At 43.1% G+C, this 19,740-nt stretch overlaps 1 protein-coding gene across 1 annotated transcript in view; it reads right to left on the bottom strand.

Moving 5' to 3' along the window:
- Window positions 1-19,740, bottom strand: part of LOC140211221 (PC3-like endoprotease variant B) — a 1,844,543-nt gene that overhangs the window by 924,558 nt on the left and 900,245 nt on the right. Inside the window, exons 6-7 of the mRNA XM_072280838.1 lie at window positions 19,119-19,201; window positions 3,543-3,631 (exon numbers count right to left, since the gene is read on the bottom strand). Coding sequence (XP_072136939.1) covers window positions 3,543-3,631; window positions 19,119-19,201 — 172 coding nt within the window. The remainder of the gene's footprint in view (window positions 1-3,542; window positions 3,632-19,118; window positions 19,202-19,740) is intronic.

Genomic DNA, 19,740 nt, shown 5'->3' with positions numbered 1-19,740 from the left:
CTGCTCTGCCATTCATTCATGGCTGATCCTATTTTTTCTCCTCCTCAACCCCAGTTCCTGGCCTTCTCCCCATAACCTTTGTTGCCATGTCCAATCAAGAACCTATCAAGCTCTGCCTTAAATACACCCAACGACCTGGCTTCCACAGCTGCCACAAATTCCACAAATTCGCCATCCTTTGGCTAAAGAAGTTTCTCTGCATCTCTGTTTAGAAAGGGCACCCCTCTATCCTGAGTCTGTGCTCTTTTGTCCTAGACTCTCCCACCATGGGAAACATCCTTTCCACATCTACTCTGTCTAGGCCTTTCAACATTCGAAAGGTTTCAATGATAATCTCCCACCCCATCCTTCAGAATTCCAGAATTTTGTGTGTGTAGCTCTGAATTCCTACGAATCTGTTGTGTTGACATTTAATTTTATTCTCAGAATGCAAGATTAACATTTAAGATAAATAAACAATTTCAACTACATGTGCAAAGAGATCCTACTCTCTGTAAATCCAGTATGGTTGTATGCAGAGTTATTGGTTTTGCTAGATTTAAATAAAAAATACTGGATACGTATGTTGTGGAAGTGCATGATTTCTGAGTACAAATGCACAAACTGTGTCAAGAAATTTGCAGAAAGGGTACCAAAGGCACACACATGTTTCCTTGTGAGCCAGGTACGCTTTTAGCATGTGAATGAAGTAATTTATTCTCCCTCTCCCAAAAGTCTCTGTCACGTCTGCAACTAAAGAGAGGCATAAGAGCAGTCCAGTGAGTGCTCTTCTTTAAGGAAGGCACTCATCCTTAACTGGGATTCCTCCCCGATGATGCGATTCACCTGTGCGTGGGAATACAGACAGAAACTCCATCCAGCCAAAGTTAGTCTCAACAACACTTTCCTTTGCAGATTCATAAACGCCTCTACACCTCTCTTTAAATGTGATCATGCAAAACACAAAGATACTTGAGTTGCTATAGAAACAACCATTGAAAAATTGGTACCTTTGAAATTCTCTTTTATCCTTATGTTATCAGTGCATGTAACACTGGGAGGGGACAGACGTTGTTCTCTATTTTGGATATGCAATAAACAATATAATAGCCCTGGATCAAGGAGAAAGCTTAACGCATGTGCAAAACATCCCACCATTAGAAACTCTGCAAAAATTCAACCATTGGACTGGTTTTACGACAGCTCGGTTCTTCAACCTTTCCAAAGAAAGTACAGATATAATGTACTCTTACTTCAGTGGTTGGTGAGTTGATGGAGGAAATCCCGAGAGGCAGGATTTATGAACATTTGGAGAGGCATAATATGATTAGGACTAGTCAGCATGGCTTTGTTAAAGGCAGGTCATGCATTATGAGCCTGATCGAATTTTTTGAGGATATGACTAAACACATTGATGAAGGTAGACAGTAGATGTAGTGTATATGGATTTCAGCAAGGCATTTGGTAAGGTACCCCATGCCAGGATTATTGAGAAAGTAAGGAGGCATGGGATCCAAGGGGACATTGCTTTGTGGATCCAGAACTGGCTTACCCACAGAAGGCAATGAGTGGTTGTAGACGGGTCATATTCTGCATGGAAGTCGGTGACCAGTGGTGTACCTCAGGGATCTGTTCTGGGACCCCTACTGTTTGTGATTATTATAAATGACCTGGATGAAGAAGTGGAGGGATGGGTTAGTAAATTTGCTGACGGCACAAAGGCTGGAGGTATTGTAGATAGTGTAGAGGGCTGTCAGAGGTTACAGCGGGACATTGATAGGATGCAAAAATGAGCTGAGAAGTAGCAGATTGATTTCAAACCAGATAAGCATGAGGTGGTTTATTTTGGTAGGTCAAATATGATGACAGAATATAGTATTAATGGTAAGACCCTTGGCAGTGTGGAGGATCAGAGGGATCTTGGGGTCCGAGTCTATAGGAATTCAAAGTCAATGGAATATAGTGTTCCTTATGTGATTCCATTGTCTATATGTTCCTCTCTTCTAATCTTCCCCGGCACGTATCCCTGCAAGTGACTGATGTGCTACACCTGCCTATTCACCACCTCCTTCATCTCCATGCAGGTAAGGCAATATTTCACCTGTGGACCTGCCGGTGTTGTCTACTGTATCCAATGCTCCCAATGAATCCTCCTCTACAATGATGAGACCCACTGAAAATTGGGTGACTGCTTTGTTGAGCACCTACACTTTATCTGCAAAAAAAGTAGAATTTCTCGGTGGCCATATATTTTAATTCCAATCCCATTCTCATCAGCCCATGGTCTCCTCCTCATGAGGGTGGAGGAGCAGCACCTTATATTCCATCTAGCTAGCCTCCAACCTGATGGGATGAACACTGATTTTTCCTTCCCCCTTCCTCCTTCTTTCATCCCCCCGCTCTGACCTCTTACTTCCTCTCCTCATCTGCCTCTCACTTTCCCTTGTTGCTCTTCCTCCTTCCCTTTCTCCCATGGTCCACTCTCCCCACCTATCAGATTCCTTCTTTTCCAGCCCTTTACCTTTTCTACGTATCTTCTCCCAGTCTCTACTTCATACCCCATCCCCAGACACCTGGCTTCACCTATCACCTTCTAGCTTGTCCCCCTTCCCCTCCCTCCACTTTCTAATATGTTGTCTTCCCTCCCTCCTTTCCGGTCCTGAAAAAGGGTCTCGGCCTGAAACTTCAACTGTTTATTCATTTCACCTGCTGAGTTCCTTTACCATTTTGTGTGGGTTGCTCTGTATACTGTGTTTGGTGCATGAGGTCAAAGATGAATCTCTGCTCCTGGAGTTCTTACTCAGGTTTAGTCATAGAAATCTTATGTTCAAAAAGTATTGAAGGTGGGGAAAGTAACTTGAGAAATCAGTGACAATGAGTGGGCTAGCGTGCTGTTGAAGAAATAAGTGCCAGGTTCTGACACTTAGTCGTCAAATGGAATAGCAGATGGAATGGAAATAAAGGAATGCTAATGATGGATGTTGAGGGAGCTGACAGGAAGTGATGCAGGAGATCTCTCAATATGACTCGATAATTAGGATTGGAAACAAGGAAGAACATCTTCAACAAGCTGAGAGACAGGGAAACGGCTAGAGTTGTCACGTTCATTGATGCCTGCAGATCGAGTGAAAAGAATAAAGGATAGTTGTAAACAAAAAAGATGCTGGAAATCCAAAGCACACACATAAAATGCTGGAGGAACTCAGCAGGTCAATGGAGAGGAATAAATAGTCAACATTTCGGGGCGAGACCCTTCGTCAGATCAATTTCAGAGCTAGTTGATCTTTTCTGGAAGTTTGCAAATGAGGGATATTTCATGCAAGTGTATATTATTTCTGTTCTATTATAAAGTGTAAGAATATTATGTTTTGATCATTCTCAGAATTTCACTATTTTGTAAATTATTACTTAATTCCCAGAAGTAGAGTTGTCAGTCTTCTGCTATAGATATTTGTAGCTGTGAAATATATAAAAAGTATGTATTATATAGTTTGTACACTATGTTTTGGAATTATGGAGCAAATATGATTCACTAACACTCTATACTATGGTTAAACACTTACCTCCAACTCTTGCATTGTAAGCGATGCCTACGCCACAAAAGGAATTATTGGCCTCCATTGCAACCTCACCAGCACATCGAGTACCATGGCTGTGGAACAGAATAGTATGTTTACTGCAGTGACAACTCACCTTCATCAGACGGCTTTCAGAACTCAACATCTCTGAACAAGTGTACCATGCATCTTTCATGTACTTGTGTAAGCAGCATTTCTAACAGTCTGATGAGTAAACAGTAAAGGATTTCTTCATTTAATTGATTTGCTATAAACATTATGCAGATAATTCTTAACTTAATATTTTTATTTAGAGATATGGTGCAGAACAGGCCTTTCCGGCCTATTGAACCACGTGACCCAGCAACCCATCGATTTAACACTAGTCTAATCACACGACAATTTACAGTGACCAATTACCCTACTAACTAGTTAGTCTTTGGACTGTGGGAGGAAACTGGAGCACCCGGAGGGAAACCACACAGACACACAGCGGAAGAAAGTACAAACTATTCACAGAGGACACTGGAATTGAACTCCAAACTCGGACACTTCAATCTGTAATAGCATCTCACTAATTGCTAAGCTACCATGGTGTCCCACAGGAAAGGTGGAAATGTGGCTATTTAGATAAGTGAAGAGCATTTGTTGACCATAGACATAAGACTCAAAGATTCAAAGTACCTTTATTATCAAAGTGTCTCTGCAGTATACAACACTTCCCACAGACAGCCACAAAAACATGGAACCAATTTAAAGGAAAAACCATCAACCCCTCCCATGCGCAAAACAAAAACAAATCGCACAAAACGGCAACACAAAAAAATGAATGAAAAACAGAACATAAAACACAAAATCAAAAGAGTCCAGGCATATTCAGTTCAACTCAGTGTTAGTTATCTGAAAGGCATGCCAATTCAAAATCAAAAAATGGAGAGACCAGAAACCACAAATGCGTCATGACGTGAACGAACCACATTAATTGATCCTAGCCCAAGACTCAGAAATCCAGCACCATCCTCTGAAAGCATTGAGAGACAAGAGAGGCCACTTGAATGCAGGGACCTTCCTTCGGGTGTAGCGAGCAAGAGGGAGAGAGAGAGACTGCTACACACAGACATCTTCCCCTAGCAGCAGTGAGCAAGGAACTGGTAGTCAAAGCTGAACACCAACTTACTCTCTGCACTCACCTCAATGATTTCAATTTTCTTTGGTGTTTTAACCAGCAATGTCAGTGAGAAATAGAGCTGATTATCTGTTCACACACTGTCTCTAGGCTTCCTGGCCTGCAGGCCACAGGCTTCGCCCAAAACCTCACAGAACCCTCTCAGAGACAGCAAAGCGGCAGATAGCTCAATAACCCAAAAACACACTACCCGTATGTATAACACAGACTCCAACAGTAGTAGAACCACATTTGAAAGAAAAAGAAGAGGTAAAAGAAGTGAAAGAAGTAGTTTCATGAACCATCTGAAGGACATAGAAAATGTCCATAGAAAAGAAAAACATTGCCCTTGGTCGTGTTGTTCAGGGGTGACATTGAAGAACCCTCATCACTGATGTGTGGATGCTTTGTGGAAGCACTTTCTTGTGTGATCACTTCATAACCTCCTCCGATCCACAGCATAGTAGACATGAGGTGTGTCACAAACAAAATGATGGAGAAACTTAGCAGGTCAGGCAGCATCTATGAGAAAAGTCCGAGGAGAATGGCCAGACCGGTTCAAGCTGACTGGAAGGTGACAGTAACTCAAATAACCACGCGTTACAACAGTGGTGTGCAGAAGAGCATCTCTGAATGCTCAACATGTCGAACCTTGAAGTGGATAGGTTCAAGACCCTGAATGTACAGGAGGTACCAAATAAAGTGGCCAGAATGTACAGAAGCTGCCACTTCACTTTTTAGAACAGCAACTCAGCCAGTAAACACATCCACAGATACAATAAAAATTATTAGCAGTGAACAGGATTAGGATTAAAGGCAAATTGAAAAGGAATATGGAACCTTGGTTCTCAAGGGATATTGCAACTCTGATAAAAAAGAAGAGGGAGTTGTATGAAATGTATAGGAAACAGGGGGTAAATCAGGTGCTTGAGGAGTACAAGAAGTGCAAGAAAATACTTAAGAAAGAAATCAGGAGGGCAAAAAGAAGACATGAGGTTGCCTTGGCAGTCAAAGTGAAGGATAATCCAAAGAGCTTTTACAAGTATATTAAGAGCAAAAGGATTGTAAGGGATAAAATTGGTCCTCTTGAAGATCAGAGTGGTCGGCTTTGTGCGGAACCAAAGGAAATGGGGGAGATCTTAAATAGGTTTTTTGCGTCTGTATTTACTAAGGAAGCTGGCATGAAATCTATGGAATTGAGGGAGTCAAGTAGTGAGACCATGGCAACTGTACAGATTGAAAAGGAGGAGGTGCTTGCTGTCTTGAGGAAAATTAAAGTGGATAAATCACCGGGACCTGACAGAGTGTTCCCTCGGACCTTGAAGGAGACTAGTGTTGAAATTGCGGGGGCCCTGGCAGAAATATTTAAAATGTCGCTGTCTACGGGTGAAGTGCTGGAGGATTGGAGAGTGGCTCATGTTGTTCCGTTGTTTAAAAAAGGATCGAAAAGTAATCCGGGAAATTATAGGCCGGTGAGTTTAAAGTCAGTAGTAGGTAAGTTATTGGAGGGAATACTTAGAGACAGAATCTACAAGCATTTGGATAGACAGGGGCTTATTAGGGAGAGTCAACATGGCTTTGTGCGTGGTAGGTCATGTTTGACCAATCTGTTGGAGTTTTTTGAGGAAGTTACCAGGAAAGTGGATGAAGGGAAGGCAGTGGATATTGTCTACATGGACTTCAGTAAGGCCTTTGACAAGGACCCGCATGGGAGGTTAGTTAGGAAAATTCAGTCGCTAGGTATACATGGAGAGGTGGTAAATTGGATTAGACATTGGCTCGATGGAAGAAGCCAGAGAGTGGTGGTAGAAAATTGCTTCTCTGAGTGGAGACCTGTGACTAGTGGTGTGCCACAGGGATCAGTGCTGGGTCCATTGTTATTTGTCATCTATATCAATGATCTGGATGATAATGTGGTAAATTGGATCAGCAAGTTTGCTGATGATACAAAGATTGGAGGTGTAGTAGACAGTGAGGAAGGTTTTCAGAGCCTGCAGGGGAACTTGAACCAGCTGGAAAAATGGGCTGAAAAATGGCAGATGGAGTTTAATACTGACAAGTGTGAGGTATTGCACGTTGGAAGGACAAACCAACGTAGAACATACAGGGTTAACGGTAAGGCACTGAGGAGTACAGTGGAACAGAGGGATCTGGGAATACAGATACAAAATTCCCTAAAAGTGTCGTCACAGGTAGATAGGGTTGTAAAGAGAGCTTTTGGTACATTGGCCTTTATTAATCGAAGTACTGAGTATAAGAGCTGGAATGTTATGATGAGGTTGTATAAGGCATTGGTGAGGCAGAATCTGGAGTATTGTGTTCAGTTTCGGTCACCAAATTACCGGAAGGATATATCTAAGGTTGAAAGAGTGCAGAGAAGGTTTACAGGGATGTTGCCAGGACTTGAGAAACTCAGTTACAGAGAAAGGTTGAATAGGTTAGGACTTTATTCCCTGGAGCGTAGAAGAATGAGTGGAGATTTGATAGAGGTATATAAAATTATGATGGGTATAGATAGAGTGAATGCAAGCAGGCTTTTTCCACTGAGGCAAGGGGAGATAAAAACCAGAGGACATGGGTTAAGGGTGAGGGGGGAAAAGTTTAAAGGGAACATTAGGGGGAGCTTCTTCACACAGAGAGTGGTGGGAGTATGGAATGAGCTGTCAGACGAGGTGGTAAATGTGGGTTCTTTTTTAACATTTAAGAATAAGTTGGACAGATACATGGATGGGAGGTGTATGGAGGGATATGGTCCGTGTGCAGGTCAGTGGGACTAGGCAGAAAATGGTTCGGCACAGCCAAGAAGGGCCAAAGGGCCTGTTTCTGTGCTGTAGTTTCTATGGTTCTATGGTTCTATGGACAGTTTGAACTCAGTATGAAGACCCTCGTAATTGCAATGAGGTAACACATCTGCCCTTTCTCACCTTCTAAAGCATAAAGTGTGAGTCCCAATGTTTGCTATGCTAACCATATGGAATGGCTGTTTATTTAATTGAGAATGTGTTAAGAATGGTCTATTAACCTGCACTGGGCTTTTGCGCTATGTGTCCATCGGTCATTAGTGGGTGATTAATGGTGAAGATTGCTCAAGGTCATCAGATCACAGGGAGCACTGCAGCAGGGAAAGGAACAGTGGTTCACATTAAACTGTATTTCAATCATGTTAAATGATCAGCCACCTTTTTCTTAAACACATGGAATAAATTTAATCCGGAAAGGAAAAATAGTTTCAACAGATTTCCTCAATGGATGCTTCATCTACAACTTGGACTTATTTAGTTATTTTTAAATGTTATTTTGAAACACAGCACAGCACAGAACAGGCCCTTCTGGCTCATCAAGCTATACTACCCAGCAAATACTTATTTAACCCCAGGCTAATCACAGGAACACCTGCTGGAAACCCAAACATTTACGGGAAGGACGTACAAGCCTTTTACAAAAGACTCTAGAAATGAACTCTGAAATACAAAGCCCAAAGCTGTAATAGTGACATGTCAACCACTACACCACCGTGTAGTCCAGCGACGGTCAACCTCGATTCCATTTTATGCCCCTTGGGCCAATCCCTTCCCACCAACATCTGCGACACTTCATTCGTTTCTGGCTTCTTCCATTTCCTTTCCAGTCTTGATGAAGGTCTCACCCCAAAATGCCAACTGTTTATCCATTTCCATGGATGCTGCCTGGCCTGCTGTGTTCCTCCAGCATTTTCAGGACCAACCAGGATAGTCTTTCACAGTGAACAGCAGGGCACTGAGGAGTGTGGTGGAACAAAGGGATCTGGGAATACAGGTCCATAATTCATTGAAAGTGGTGTCATGTGAAGATAGGGTGGTAAAAGCACATTGGCACATTGGCCTTGAGTCTTGAGTACAGGAGATGGGATGTTATGTTGAAGTTATGATGAGGCCGAATTTGGAATATTCTGTGCAGTTTCATTCACCTACCTACAGGAAAGATGTAAATAAGGTTGAAGATGTAGAATACACCTTCTGGTGCTACATGAACACGTCTTCAGTGATGAACACCAGGTCATAGGGTTTTTTGGGTCTTTAATCATCAGACAACCTCAACCGGGCGACCCAGCCGGGGGTGATTAGCCCCCGACTTGTGTCCAAGTGGCGCACTAATCCACAGATCCCCCCCTCTGGATCCACAGCCACCGCGTTGCCTTTTCAGCAGCCTCCAGAATGTTCTTGGTGGCTGTTCTGCACTGCAGTCCTTTAACTCCAAGGAGTTATGGGAAAACTACAGAGAAAAATTATAAGGATGTTATCAGGTCTGGAGGACCTGAGTTATAAGGAAAGATTGAATAGCAAGGGATTTTATTCCTCAGAATGTAGAAGATTGAGAAAATATTTGAGGGAAGTATACAAAATTACAGTATTAGGGAATTTAATGTAATGGAACCCTTAGGAGAAAATGATCATATTATGATTGAAATTATTCTGCAAGTTGAGAGGGAGGTAACGATGAGGTTATGTTACATTACCTGAGAGGGAGAAGCAAAAGCCACATAGGATCATAGAATCATAGAAATCTACAACGTATTAAAGGCCCTTCGGCCCACGATGTTGAGCCTACCATACAACCTACTCTAGAAACTGCCTAGAATTACCCAACCGAATAGCCCTCTATTTTTTGAAACTCCATGTACTTATCTACGGGTCTCTTATCATAGAGTCTCTATTGTATCCGACTCTACCGTTGTTGCTGGCAGTGTATTTCACATACCCATCACCCCCTGTGTTAAAAAAAAGACTTACCTCTGATATCCCCCTTGTACTTAAGCACATTAAAATTATGCCCTCTCGTGTTAACCATTTCAGCCCTGGGAAAAAGCCTCTGACTATCCACAATATCAATGCCTCTCAGCATCTTATACACCTCTCATCCTCCGTCGCTTCAAGGAGAAAAGGCCAAGTTCACTCAAGGCGGAGCTTAGGAGGGTTAATGGGGCCTAATGATGACTCCTTTGCCTGCACCTTCGGAAACAGCTCTATTTCCATCTCTAGTATCTCTATTTTTCCCTTTCAGGGTTCTTTTGAAGACCTGACCTGGAGTTACATGCTGAGTTTGGTTCTTTGCGGGAATGGGACCCACTCTCTGGGTTTTATGAATGGCCGTTGTTCGGCACGCCAAGGGCTTGCCCTAAGATCTCCGCTCGCATTCGGAGGACCGCGTTTTCATGGCTCTGGAGGCCGGGGGATCAGAGGTCAGTGTCCGAGCAGAAGACCAGTGTGTGAAGGGAGAAGGAAGTTCTGAGGCTGTGTGCCCAGAGACCCAAGATCTTTGGGCACAGAGCTCAGAAAAAGCGAAACAACGGATTTTTAATATCATAAACCAGCAAGTTGTTTGTTATGTCTCCCCTCTCGCTGTGAAATGGAGACACCTCTTTCCCCCTTATTAGGAAGAGAGAGAGCCTGTGGTATGTCGATTGCCGGGTAAACAAGTATTCTTTGGGGTACTGCAAGTTTGTGTCTTTGCTCTTGCCTTGCTCACGCTTTAGTGCTTGGTGGCAGGTGCCGATGCCTTTTTTGCTGGTGAGGGGATTGTTGCTTGCTGCCGCTTACATGCGGGAGGGAGGGGAGCTGGGGGAGGACTTTGAGGTCCTAACATTTAACTGTCGTTCATTCTTTGGGGTACTCCTCTGTTTTCGTGGATGGTTGCGAAGAAAAAGCATTTCAGGATGTATATTGTATACATTTCTCTGACATTAAATGCACCTTTAAAAACTTTGAACCTTTGAAACCTATTCTCATAAGACATGCGCTCCAATCCAGGTAACATCCTTGTAAATCTCCTCTGCACTCCCTCTGTAGTATCCACATGTATCAGTATCACAATGGAATGAAGGGAATTACAGGGGCATGAAGGAGGAGCTTGCCCAGGTGGATTGGAGGGGAATACTGGCAGGGATGAGAGCAGAGCAGAGATGGCTGAAGTTTCAGAGACTAGTTTGCAAGGTGCAGGGTAGATATGTCCAACAGAAGAAGTTGTTCTCACTTTGCAGGAGTAAGCAACCATGGTTGACAAGGTAAGGACTGCATAAAAGCCGAGGAAAGGACAAAAGTGAGTGGGAAGTTGGCTGATTGGGAAGCTTTTAAAACCCAGCAAAAGACAACTGAAAAAAATACAAGAATGGAAAAGATGAAATGGAAAAACATAGAAACATAGAAAAACTACAGCACAATACAGGGCTTTCGGCCCACAATGTTGTGCCAAGCATGTACTTACTGTAGAAACTACCTAGGGTTACCCATAGCCCTCTATTCTTCTAAGCTCCATGTATCTATCTAGGAGTCTCTTAAAAGACCCTATCGTATCCCCCTCCACCACAGTTGCTGGCTGCCCATTCCACGCACTCACCACTCTTTGTGTAAAAAACATACCCCTGACATCTCCTCTGTACCCACTTTCAAGCATCTTAAGATTACCCAAGTCACAAAAAGGTCAGTTAAGTAAAATAAACTGGAGAGAGACAGGAATATTTAGGAATCGAATTTAGGACAAAGAACCAGGACTACTTCCAAACACCTTAAAACTGTGCCCTCTCATGTTAGTCATTTCACCCTGAGAAAAAGCTTCTGACTATCAATGCCTCTCATCATTTTATACACCTCTATCAGGTCATCTCTCATTCTCCATCGCTCCAAGGAGAAAAGGCCAAATTCACTCAACCTTTTCTCATAGGACATACTCCCCAATCCAGGCAACAAACTTGTAAATCTCCTCTGCATCCTTTCTATAGCTTCCACATCCTTCCTGTGGTGAGGTGACCAGAACTGAGCACAGTACTCCAAGTGTGATCTCACCAGGTTCTTATATAGCTGCAACATTTGCTGATGACACTAATCTGAGTGGAAAAGTAAACTGTACAGAGGATGTGGAGAGTCTGCAGAAGAATATAGATAGGTTAAGTGAGTGTGCCAAGGTCTGGCAGATGGAATACAATGTTGGTAAATGTGGGATCATCCACTTTGGAAGGAATAATAGAAGGGCAGATTACTATTTAAATGGTGAAAGATTTCAGCATGCGGCTGTGCAGAGGGACTTGGGAGTGCTTGTGCATGAATCGCAAAAAGTTGGCTTGCAGGTACAACAGGTTATTAAGAAGGCAAACGGTATGTTGGCCTTCATTGCTAGAGGGATTGAATTCAAGAGCAGGGAGGTCATGCTGCAACTATACAGGGTACTGGTGAGGCCACTCCTGGAGTACTGTGTGCAGTTCTGGTCTCCTTACTTGAGGAAGGATATACTGGCTTTGGAGGCAGTGCAGAGGAGGTTCACCAGGTTGATTCCAGGAATGAAGGGGTTAACCTATGAGGAGAGATTGAGTTGCCTGAGACTATACTCTCTGAAGTTCAGAAGAATGAGAGGGGATCTTATAGAAACATACAAAATTTTGAAAGGGATAGATAAGATAGAAGTGGGAAAGTTGTTTCCATTGGTAGGTGAGACTAGAGCTAGGGGGCATTGCCTTAAGATTCAGGGGAGAAGATTTAGGACGGAGATGAGGAGAAACTGTCTTTCCCAGAGAGTGGTGAATCTGTGGAATTCTCTGCCCAGGGAAGCAGTTGAGGCTTCTTCACTAAATATATTTAAGAAACAGTTAGATAGATTTTTACAAAGTAAAGGAATTAAGGGATATGGGGAAAAGGCAGGTAGATGGAGCTGAGTTTATGGACAGATCAGCCATGATCTTATTGAATGGCGGGGCAGGCTCGATTGGCCAGATGGTCTACTCCTGTTCCTATTTCTTATGTCATAGTCATAGTCATACTTTATTGATCCCGGGGGAAATTGGTTTTCGTTACAGTTGCACCATAAATAATAAATAGTAATAGAACCATAAATAGTTAAATAGTAATATGTAAATTATGCCAGTAAATTATGAAGTAGGTCCAGGACCAGCCTATTGGCTCTGGGTGTCTGACTCTCCAAGGGAGGACTTGTAAAGTTTGATGGCCACAGGCAGGAATGATGCTCTGTGCTGCATCTCGGTGGAATGAGTTTCTGGCTGGATGTACTCCTGTGCCCAACCAGTACATTATGTAGTGGATGGGAGACATTGTCCAAGATGGCATGCAACTTAGACAGCATCCTCTTTTCAGACACCACTGTGAGTGAGTCCAGTTCCATCCCCACAACATCACTGGCCTTACAGATGAGTTTGTTAATTCTGTTGGTGTCTGCTACCCTCTTATGTTCTTAACATTACCTCTTGGTTCCTAACTCAATCCCATGATTGATGAAGGCCAATGCAGCGTATGCCTTCTTAACCACAGAGTCAACCTGTGCAGCAGCTTTGAGCGTCCTACGGACACAGACCCCAAGATCCCTCTGATCGTCCACACTGCCAAGAGTCTTACCATTAATACTATATTCTGCCATCATATTTGACCTTAAAATATGAGGGCAAACTATCCAATAATTTAAATAATTTAGGATACTAAAAGCTTTTCAGTCATATAAAGAGTACAAGGGAGCTGAGAGTTGACATTGGACCATTGGAAAATGATGCTGGTGAGGTAGTAATGGGGACAAAGAAATGGCAGATGAACTTAATGAGTACTTTGCATCAGCCTTCACAGTAGATGCCACTAGCAATGGCCTAGAGGTCCCTGAGTGTCAGGGTGCAGGAGTGAATGCTAGGCAAATTGAAAGGTCTTAAGGTGGATAACTCACGTGGACCAAATGGACTGCATCTCAGAGCGCTGAGAAAGGTTGCTGAAGAGGTAACGGATGAATTGGTCATGAACTTTCAAGAATCTCTTGATCCTAGATGGTCCCAGAGAACTTGAAAATTGTAACTATCACTCCACTCTTTAAGAAGGGAGGAAAGCAAATGAAAGGAAATTATAGGCCAGATAGTCTAACCTTAGTGGTTGGGGAAGTGTTGTATTCTATTATTAAGGATGAAGTTTCAGGGTACTTGAAGATTAATGATAAAATGTCAAGTCAGCATGGTTTTTGTGAGGGGATTTTTTTGCCTGACATGTCTGTTAAAAGTTCTTTGAGGAGGGTGGACAAAGGAGAGGCCATGGATGTCATTTACTTGGATTTTCAGAAGGCATTTGATGACTTTGTGGGTGATACAAAGATAGGTGGAGGAGCAGGCTGTTTTGAGGAAGGAATGTGATTGCAGCAGAGCTTAGACAAATTGGAAGAAGGGGCAAAAAAGTGGCAAATGGAATAAAGTATTGGGAAATATATGATAATGCATTTTGGTAAAAGGGACAACAGTGCAGACTATTAACTAAATGAGCAGAAGTTTCAAACATCAGAGGTGCATTGGGACAAGAGTCCTCGTGCAAGACTCCCAGAAGGTAATTTACAGGTTGAGTCTATGGTAAAAAAGACAAATGCAATGTTGGCATTTCAAGGGAAATAGAATATAACAGCAAGGAGATAATGCTGAGGCTTTATAAGACTCTAGTCAGGCTGCACGTGGAGTATTGCCAACAGTTTTGGGCCCCGTATCTCAGAAGGGATGCGTTGTCATTGAAGAGAATCAAGAGAAGGCTCGCGAGGATTATTCCGGGAGTGAAAGGGTTAACGTAATACAATAGGAGTATTTGGCAGCTTTGGGATTGTACTCACTGGAATTTAGAAAAATTGGAGGGGGGGGGGAACCTCATTGAAACCCACCGAACGTTGAAAGGACGAGGTAAGGTGGTTGTGAAGAGGGTGTATCTTGTGGTGGAGGTATCCAGAACTAGAGGGCACAGCCTCAAAATGGAGGGGTGACCTTTTAGAGCAGAGGTAAGGAGGATTTTGTTTTCTCCAGGGAGTAGCAAATCTGTGGAATGCTATGGTGGGGGTCAAGTCAGTGGGTATCTTTAAAGCGGAAGTTGATAATTTCCTGATTGGTCAGGGCATCAAAGGATACGAAGGAAGGTATATGGGGCTCAGTGGGATCTGGGTTCAGCCATGATGGATTGAGTTGTCTAATTCTGCTCCTATGTCATAGGGTCTTAAGGTGGCTGGTGATAGGTGAAACAGAGAGAGGGGGAGTGGGTGTAGTAAAGGGGTGGGAAGTTGAATGGTGAAAGAGATAATGGACTGGTGGAGGGGTAAACAAGGGGACAACAGAAAAGCATGGAAGAAGGGGAAGGGGAGGAGCACCAGAGGGAGATGATGGGCAGGTAAGGAGATGGGATGAGAGAGAGAAACAGTCATAGGGGAATGGTGAAGGGAAGTGGGGGGGGGGGGGGGCATTTACCAAAAGTTTGAGAAATCGATGTTCATGTCCTCAGGTTGGAGGCTACCCAGACAGAATATAAGGTGTTGCTCCTCCAACCTGAGTGTGACTCATCAGAGAAGTAGATGAGGCCGTGGGCTGGCATGTCAGAATGCATTTTACATCACTCTAGTATTGCAGTTACAAAGAGAACTAGAAAAAGAAACGAGAACTCTTCAAAATAATGGACAAATTGTGCTAATGTAGTCAATGAAGCGCTAAACTTGGAAAGAGCTTTATCTGAACAGCCACATTAATTGAAAAACAAACATATTAAAATTATTTCTTGTGGAACTATCTGACAGATCTATCAACAGTATTTTTGAATTTCCAGACTTAACCTTCATTAAATATTTATCTTCTTTTCTATTTTATAAACAAGTGAATAAAAGTGTTTTTTCCCCTGGAAAACACTGTTAAAACAATGAAGTACACTTGCATAAACTAGAAATGTAAAGTACTCTGAACCATAGCGTTGCCTCGGAGAACAAGAGATTCTGCAGATGCTGGAAATCCTGAGCTACACACACAACGTGCTGGAGGAACTCAGCAGGTCAGGCAGCATCTATGGAGAGGATAAACAGTTGACATTTCAGGTGAAGCCTCTTCACTAGGACTGAAAAGAAATGGGGAATGAAACAGGAATAAGAAGGTGGGAGGAGGGGAAGGAGAACCAGCCGGTAATTGATAGGTGAGATCAGGTGAGGGGGAGGTGGGTGGATGGGATAATGAGAGGGAAGCTGGGAGGTATAGATGGAAGAGGTAAATGGCAAAAGGAATCTGATAGGAGAGAACATTGGAGCATCAAAGAAAGGGATCAGGAGGGAAACCAGAGGGAGGTGACAGGCAAACGAGGAGAAAAGCTGGGTTGAGAAAGTAACCAGGTGAGGTATGGTATAAAGAGGGAAAGGGATGGTGGAGAAATCACCACAAGTTAAAGAAATCGGTGTTCATGCCATCGTGTTGGAAGCTAAATCAGTGAGATATAAAAAACAAGAGAAAATCTGCAGGTGCTGGAAATCCGAGCAACACACACAAAATGCTGGAGGCACTCAGCAGGCCAGGCAGCATCTTTGGAAAAGAGTATTGTCGACATTACGAGTCCTGCCGGAGGGTCTGTGCCCAAAACATTGACTGCGCTTTTCCATTGATGCTGCTTGGCCTGCTGAGTTCCTCCAGCATTTTGTGTGTTCGACCAGATGTAAGGTGTTGCTCTTGTAACCCAAATATATTTTAACTCCGTCCACCACAAAAGACAGGAATTCCTGGTAGCCACCCATTTCAGTTTGGTTCCCCTTCCCATTGGTACCCCCATGGGCTCCTCTACTGCTATGATGAGGTTTTAGTGTGTGTTGCTTAGCATATCAACTCTCCAGCCCAAGGAACTACCAAATCATTCAAAATGATACACACACACACACACACACACACACACACACACACACATACACACACACGAAGGATAGTTAAGGGAGGGTGCAGGAGATTCACCAGGATGTACATAGAGCAAACAGCAAAACAGCAAAGGAGTGAGCAAATTTTCCTTTACAGATTTTCATCATCATATTATTATTTGAATCCAGTCCCAATGAAGAGTCCCAACCTGAAACATTGACTCTTTATTCCTCTCCATAGATGCTGCCTGACCTGCTGAGTTCCTCCAGAATTTTGTAAGTATTGCTCTGGATTTCCAGCATCTGCAGAATCTGTTTTGTTTAAAATTCTGAAAATGATTCAGGTCACACAGATACAGAACAATAATGAAACATTTATGAGAGATTCTGAGAATGAACCAGAGCAAGCAGATTTATGTGAGCACTTCATTCCTCATTCTTCTTCACATCTGCACTAATTTTTCCCTTGTGATTCTAATCATATTTGCTGCTAATTGTCCCCAAAGTATGCATTTTTATACAGCATTCTTGTATGGCACATCACTTCAGCATCCCACCCTCCCAAAACGGAGAGCTAATACATCTCCTACGCACGAGGATCAGGTTTCAAAGTACATCTGCATTCATTATCAAGTCAGGAGCAGTAAGTATGTTGGCTGCAGCTTTAGTTTGGGAATTGAGTGTTAGATCAATAGCCAGTCAGTACAATGAGACAGTAAGTTATTATATAATCTGTACCATAAGCACAAGCGAAGCCCTCCCCACCATTGAGCACCTCTACAGGGAGTGCTGCTACAAGGAGGCAGCACCTGTCGTCAGGGACACCCACCATTCAGGCCACAGTCTCTTCTCGTTGCTGCCACCAGGAAGGAGGTACAGGAATCTTAGGTTCCACACCACCGGGTTCAGGAACAGTTATTGCCCTAAAACCATCAGCCTCCTGAACTAGCATGGATGACTTCACTCACCACAACACTGAACTGATTCCATAACCTACAGATACACTTTCATATTCCGGGAATTATCGTCCATCAAGTCTGCTCCCCCATTTCCCTCTCAGCCTTCTCCCCGTATCCCTTCAGGCCCCGACAAATCAAGAATCTAAAAACCTCTGCTTTAAATATATCCAAATCCTGTAATACCACGGATTCTAACTTATTGAGCAGCCTAATGCATGACACCATGTTCAAGGCCTTCTGAAGATCCAAGTTCACAACTTGTTAATTTGTAGAAATAGATTAATTGATAGAACCCTTAATACTTTGAATTCCAAGTTAAGGTGTTATCCCTAGCAGGAAATACCACTGACAAAATGCCTCCTGGAGATTTACATGGGTGTATATGTGTGTGTGGTAGGAACAGGGCTTGCTTCTGCTGTTACTGTTTTGTTGCTGTTGTGTCCTGTGTTGTTCTGCTGAGCATTGTGGGGATTCTATGTTGGTGCTGGGATGTGTGGAGATACTAGTGGGCTGCCCTCAGCACATCTTTGGATGTTGGGTATTAATGCAAACAATGCATTGCATAGGTGACAAATAATCTTGAACCTTGATCCATCCTCCCTCCCCATCCCCCACCCCCAGATACAGCACCTTCCTTGTGTCTCTTCAAAACCCTCTAATGTACACCCAAGCTCTTTCTCACCCCAAAGCAACACACACAAAATGCTGGGGAACTCAGCAAGTCAGGCAAAGTCTATGGAAATGAATAAACATTGGATGTTTTGGGCCAAGTCCCTTCATCAGGACTGGAAAGGAAGGGGGATGGCAGAGTATGGGGGGGGTGAAGGGAAGCAGCACACGGTAGAAGACGGTAGGTGAAGTCAGGTGGGTGGTGGAAGAGGTGAAAAGAAGAAAAGGCAAAAGGCTGGAGAAGAAGGATTCTGATAGGAGAGGAGAGTGGATCATGGGAAAAAAGGAAGGAGGAGGGGAAGCAGGGGGAGGTGATAGCAGATGAGGAGGAAAGGTAGAGCCAGAGTATGGAATTGAACAAATGGGAAGAAAAATTAAAACAAGTTGGAGAAATCAATGGTCATGGCATCAGGCTCGGAGGCTACGAGACTGAATATGAAGAGTTGCTTCTCCAATCCGGGAGTGGCCTCATCATGACAGAACAGGGAGGAGACCATGGCTAATGTGCTGGAATAGGATTGGGGACTGGAATTAAAATGGTTGGGCATTGGGAAATACTGCTTTTTGCAAATGGAGCAAAGGTGCCTCACCTAGCTATTGTAGGGTTCTTCACTATTTTCCAGGACATTCGTTTCTCACATGACTCTCGGCATCTGTTAACAGCCGTGAAAGCATCTCCCCTTTAAGAAGCTTGGACGGGTGTAGGTTGTTTCTAACAGGTGCTAGAATTCTATAATTTTGGGTTCCCTGCTGATACACATAGCCACTGAACAGCACACCGAATAGGGGCAGGATGAAGATATCACTCTAATGAACAAGGCGTACCGGACTAGTGTGCCACCTGCATTTCAATGTGTGCACACAAGTTACTCACCTATTGAGATCCCTGCACACATTTTGGAGCTTACCAAATTTAGCTCTCCTTGCTTAATGCAAGACTTTGTTCAATGAAATTTCTACCAGACATTAGGAAGGCAGATAATTCAGGGAAAAAAGATAAAGGAAGTCTCATTTTTAGCAAAAATAAAAGTTTTAAAATGGTGGTCTTTCTTCTAGCTTCAAACAGAATGTCATGTCAGAACTTCACTGGTTTGAAAGGCCTTTGTTTTACAATTCAGGGAACAGATATTCAGCAATAAGGAAACATACTGAAACGGCTTCTTTCTACTGAAAATAGTGTTCTTCTGGAATATTCCATGAGCTCTACGGATATCAAAGCTGGCCTGTGGATCCTGAAAAAGAAAGCAAGTAACTTTTTAATATCCGTGTTGCAGCAAAAATGTATTTCAAACAAATGTCAGTATCACAATTAATTTATTTTATTTTTTATTGTATTTAAAGATAGCGCAGAATAGGACTTTTTGGCCCTTCAAGCTGTGCTGCCCAGCAACCCCCAATTTAACACTAGACTAATCATGGGACAATTTACAGTGTCCAATTAACCTACTTACTGGTACGTCTATGGACTGAGGGAGAAAACTCGACTACTGGGGAAAAACCATGCATTCCATGGAGAGAATGTACAGATGACTTCGAAATTGAACTCTGAACTCTGACACCCCAAGCTGGAATAGCATTGCGCTAACCACTACATTACTGTACATGAATCAGCCACTTCCACTCTGGGAAAATTCTCTGGCAGTCCAGTCTATCTCTGCCTCATCATCTTGTACATCTCTATGAAAACACCTCTCATTCTCTTTCACTTCAATGAGAAAAGCCAATTTCTCTTCTCTTCTAATCACTCATCCTTCCTACCCCTCGTGGTCAC

The sequence above is a fragment of the Mobula birostris genome, chromosome 2 (assembly GCF_030028105.1).
Source record: "Mobula birostris isolate sMobBir1 chromosome 2, sMobBir1.hap1, whole genome shotgun sequence".
NCBI classification, from domain to species: domain Eukaryota; kingdom Metazoa; phylum Chordata; class Chondrichthyes; order Myliobatiformes; family Myliobatidae; genus Mobula; species Mobula birostris.
The sequence above is the reverse complement of the archived record's forward strand: the minus strand, read 5'-3'. Positions and strand labels throughout refer to the sequence as shown.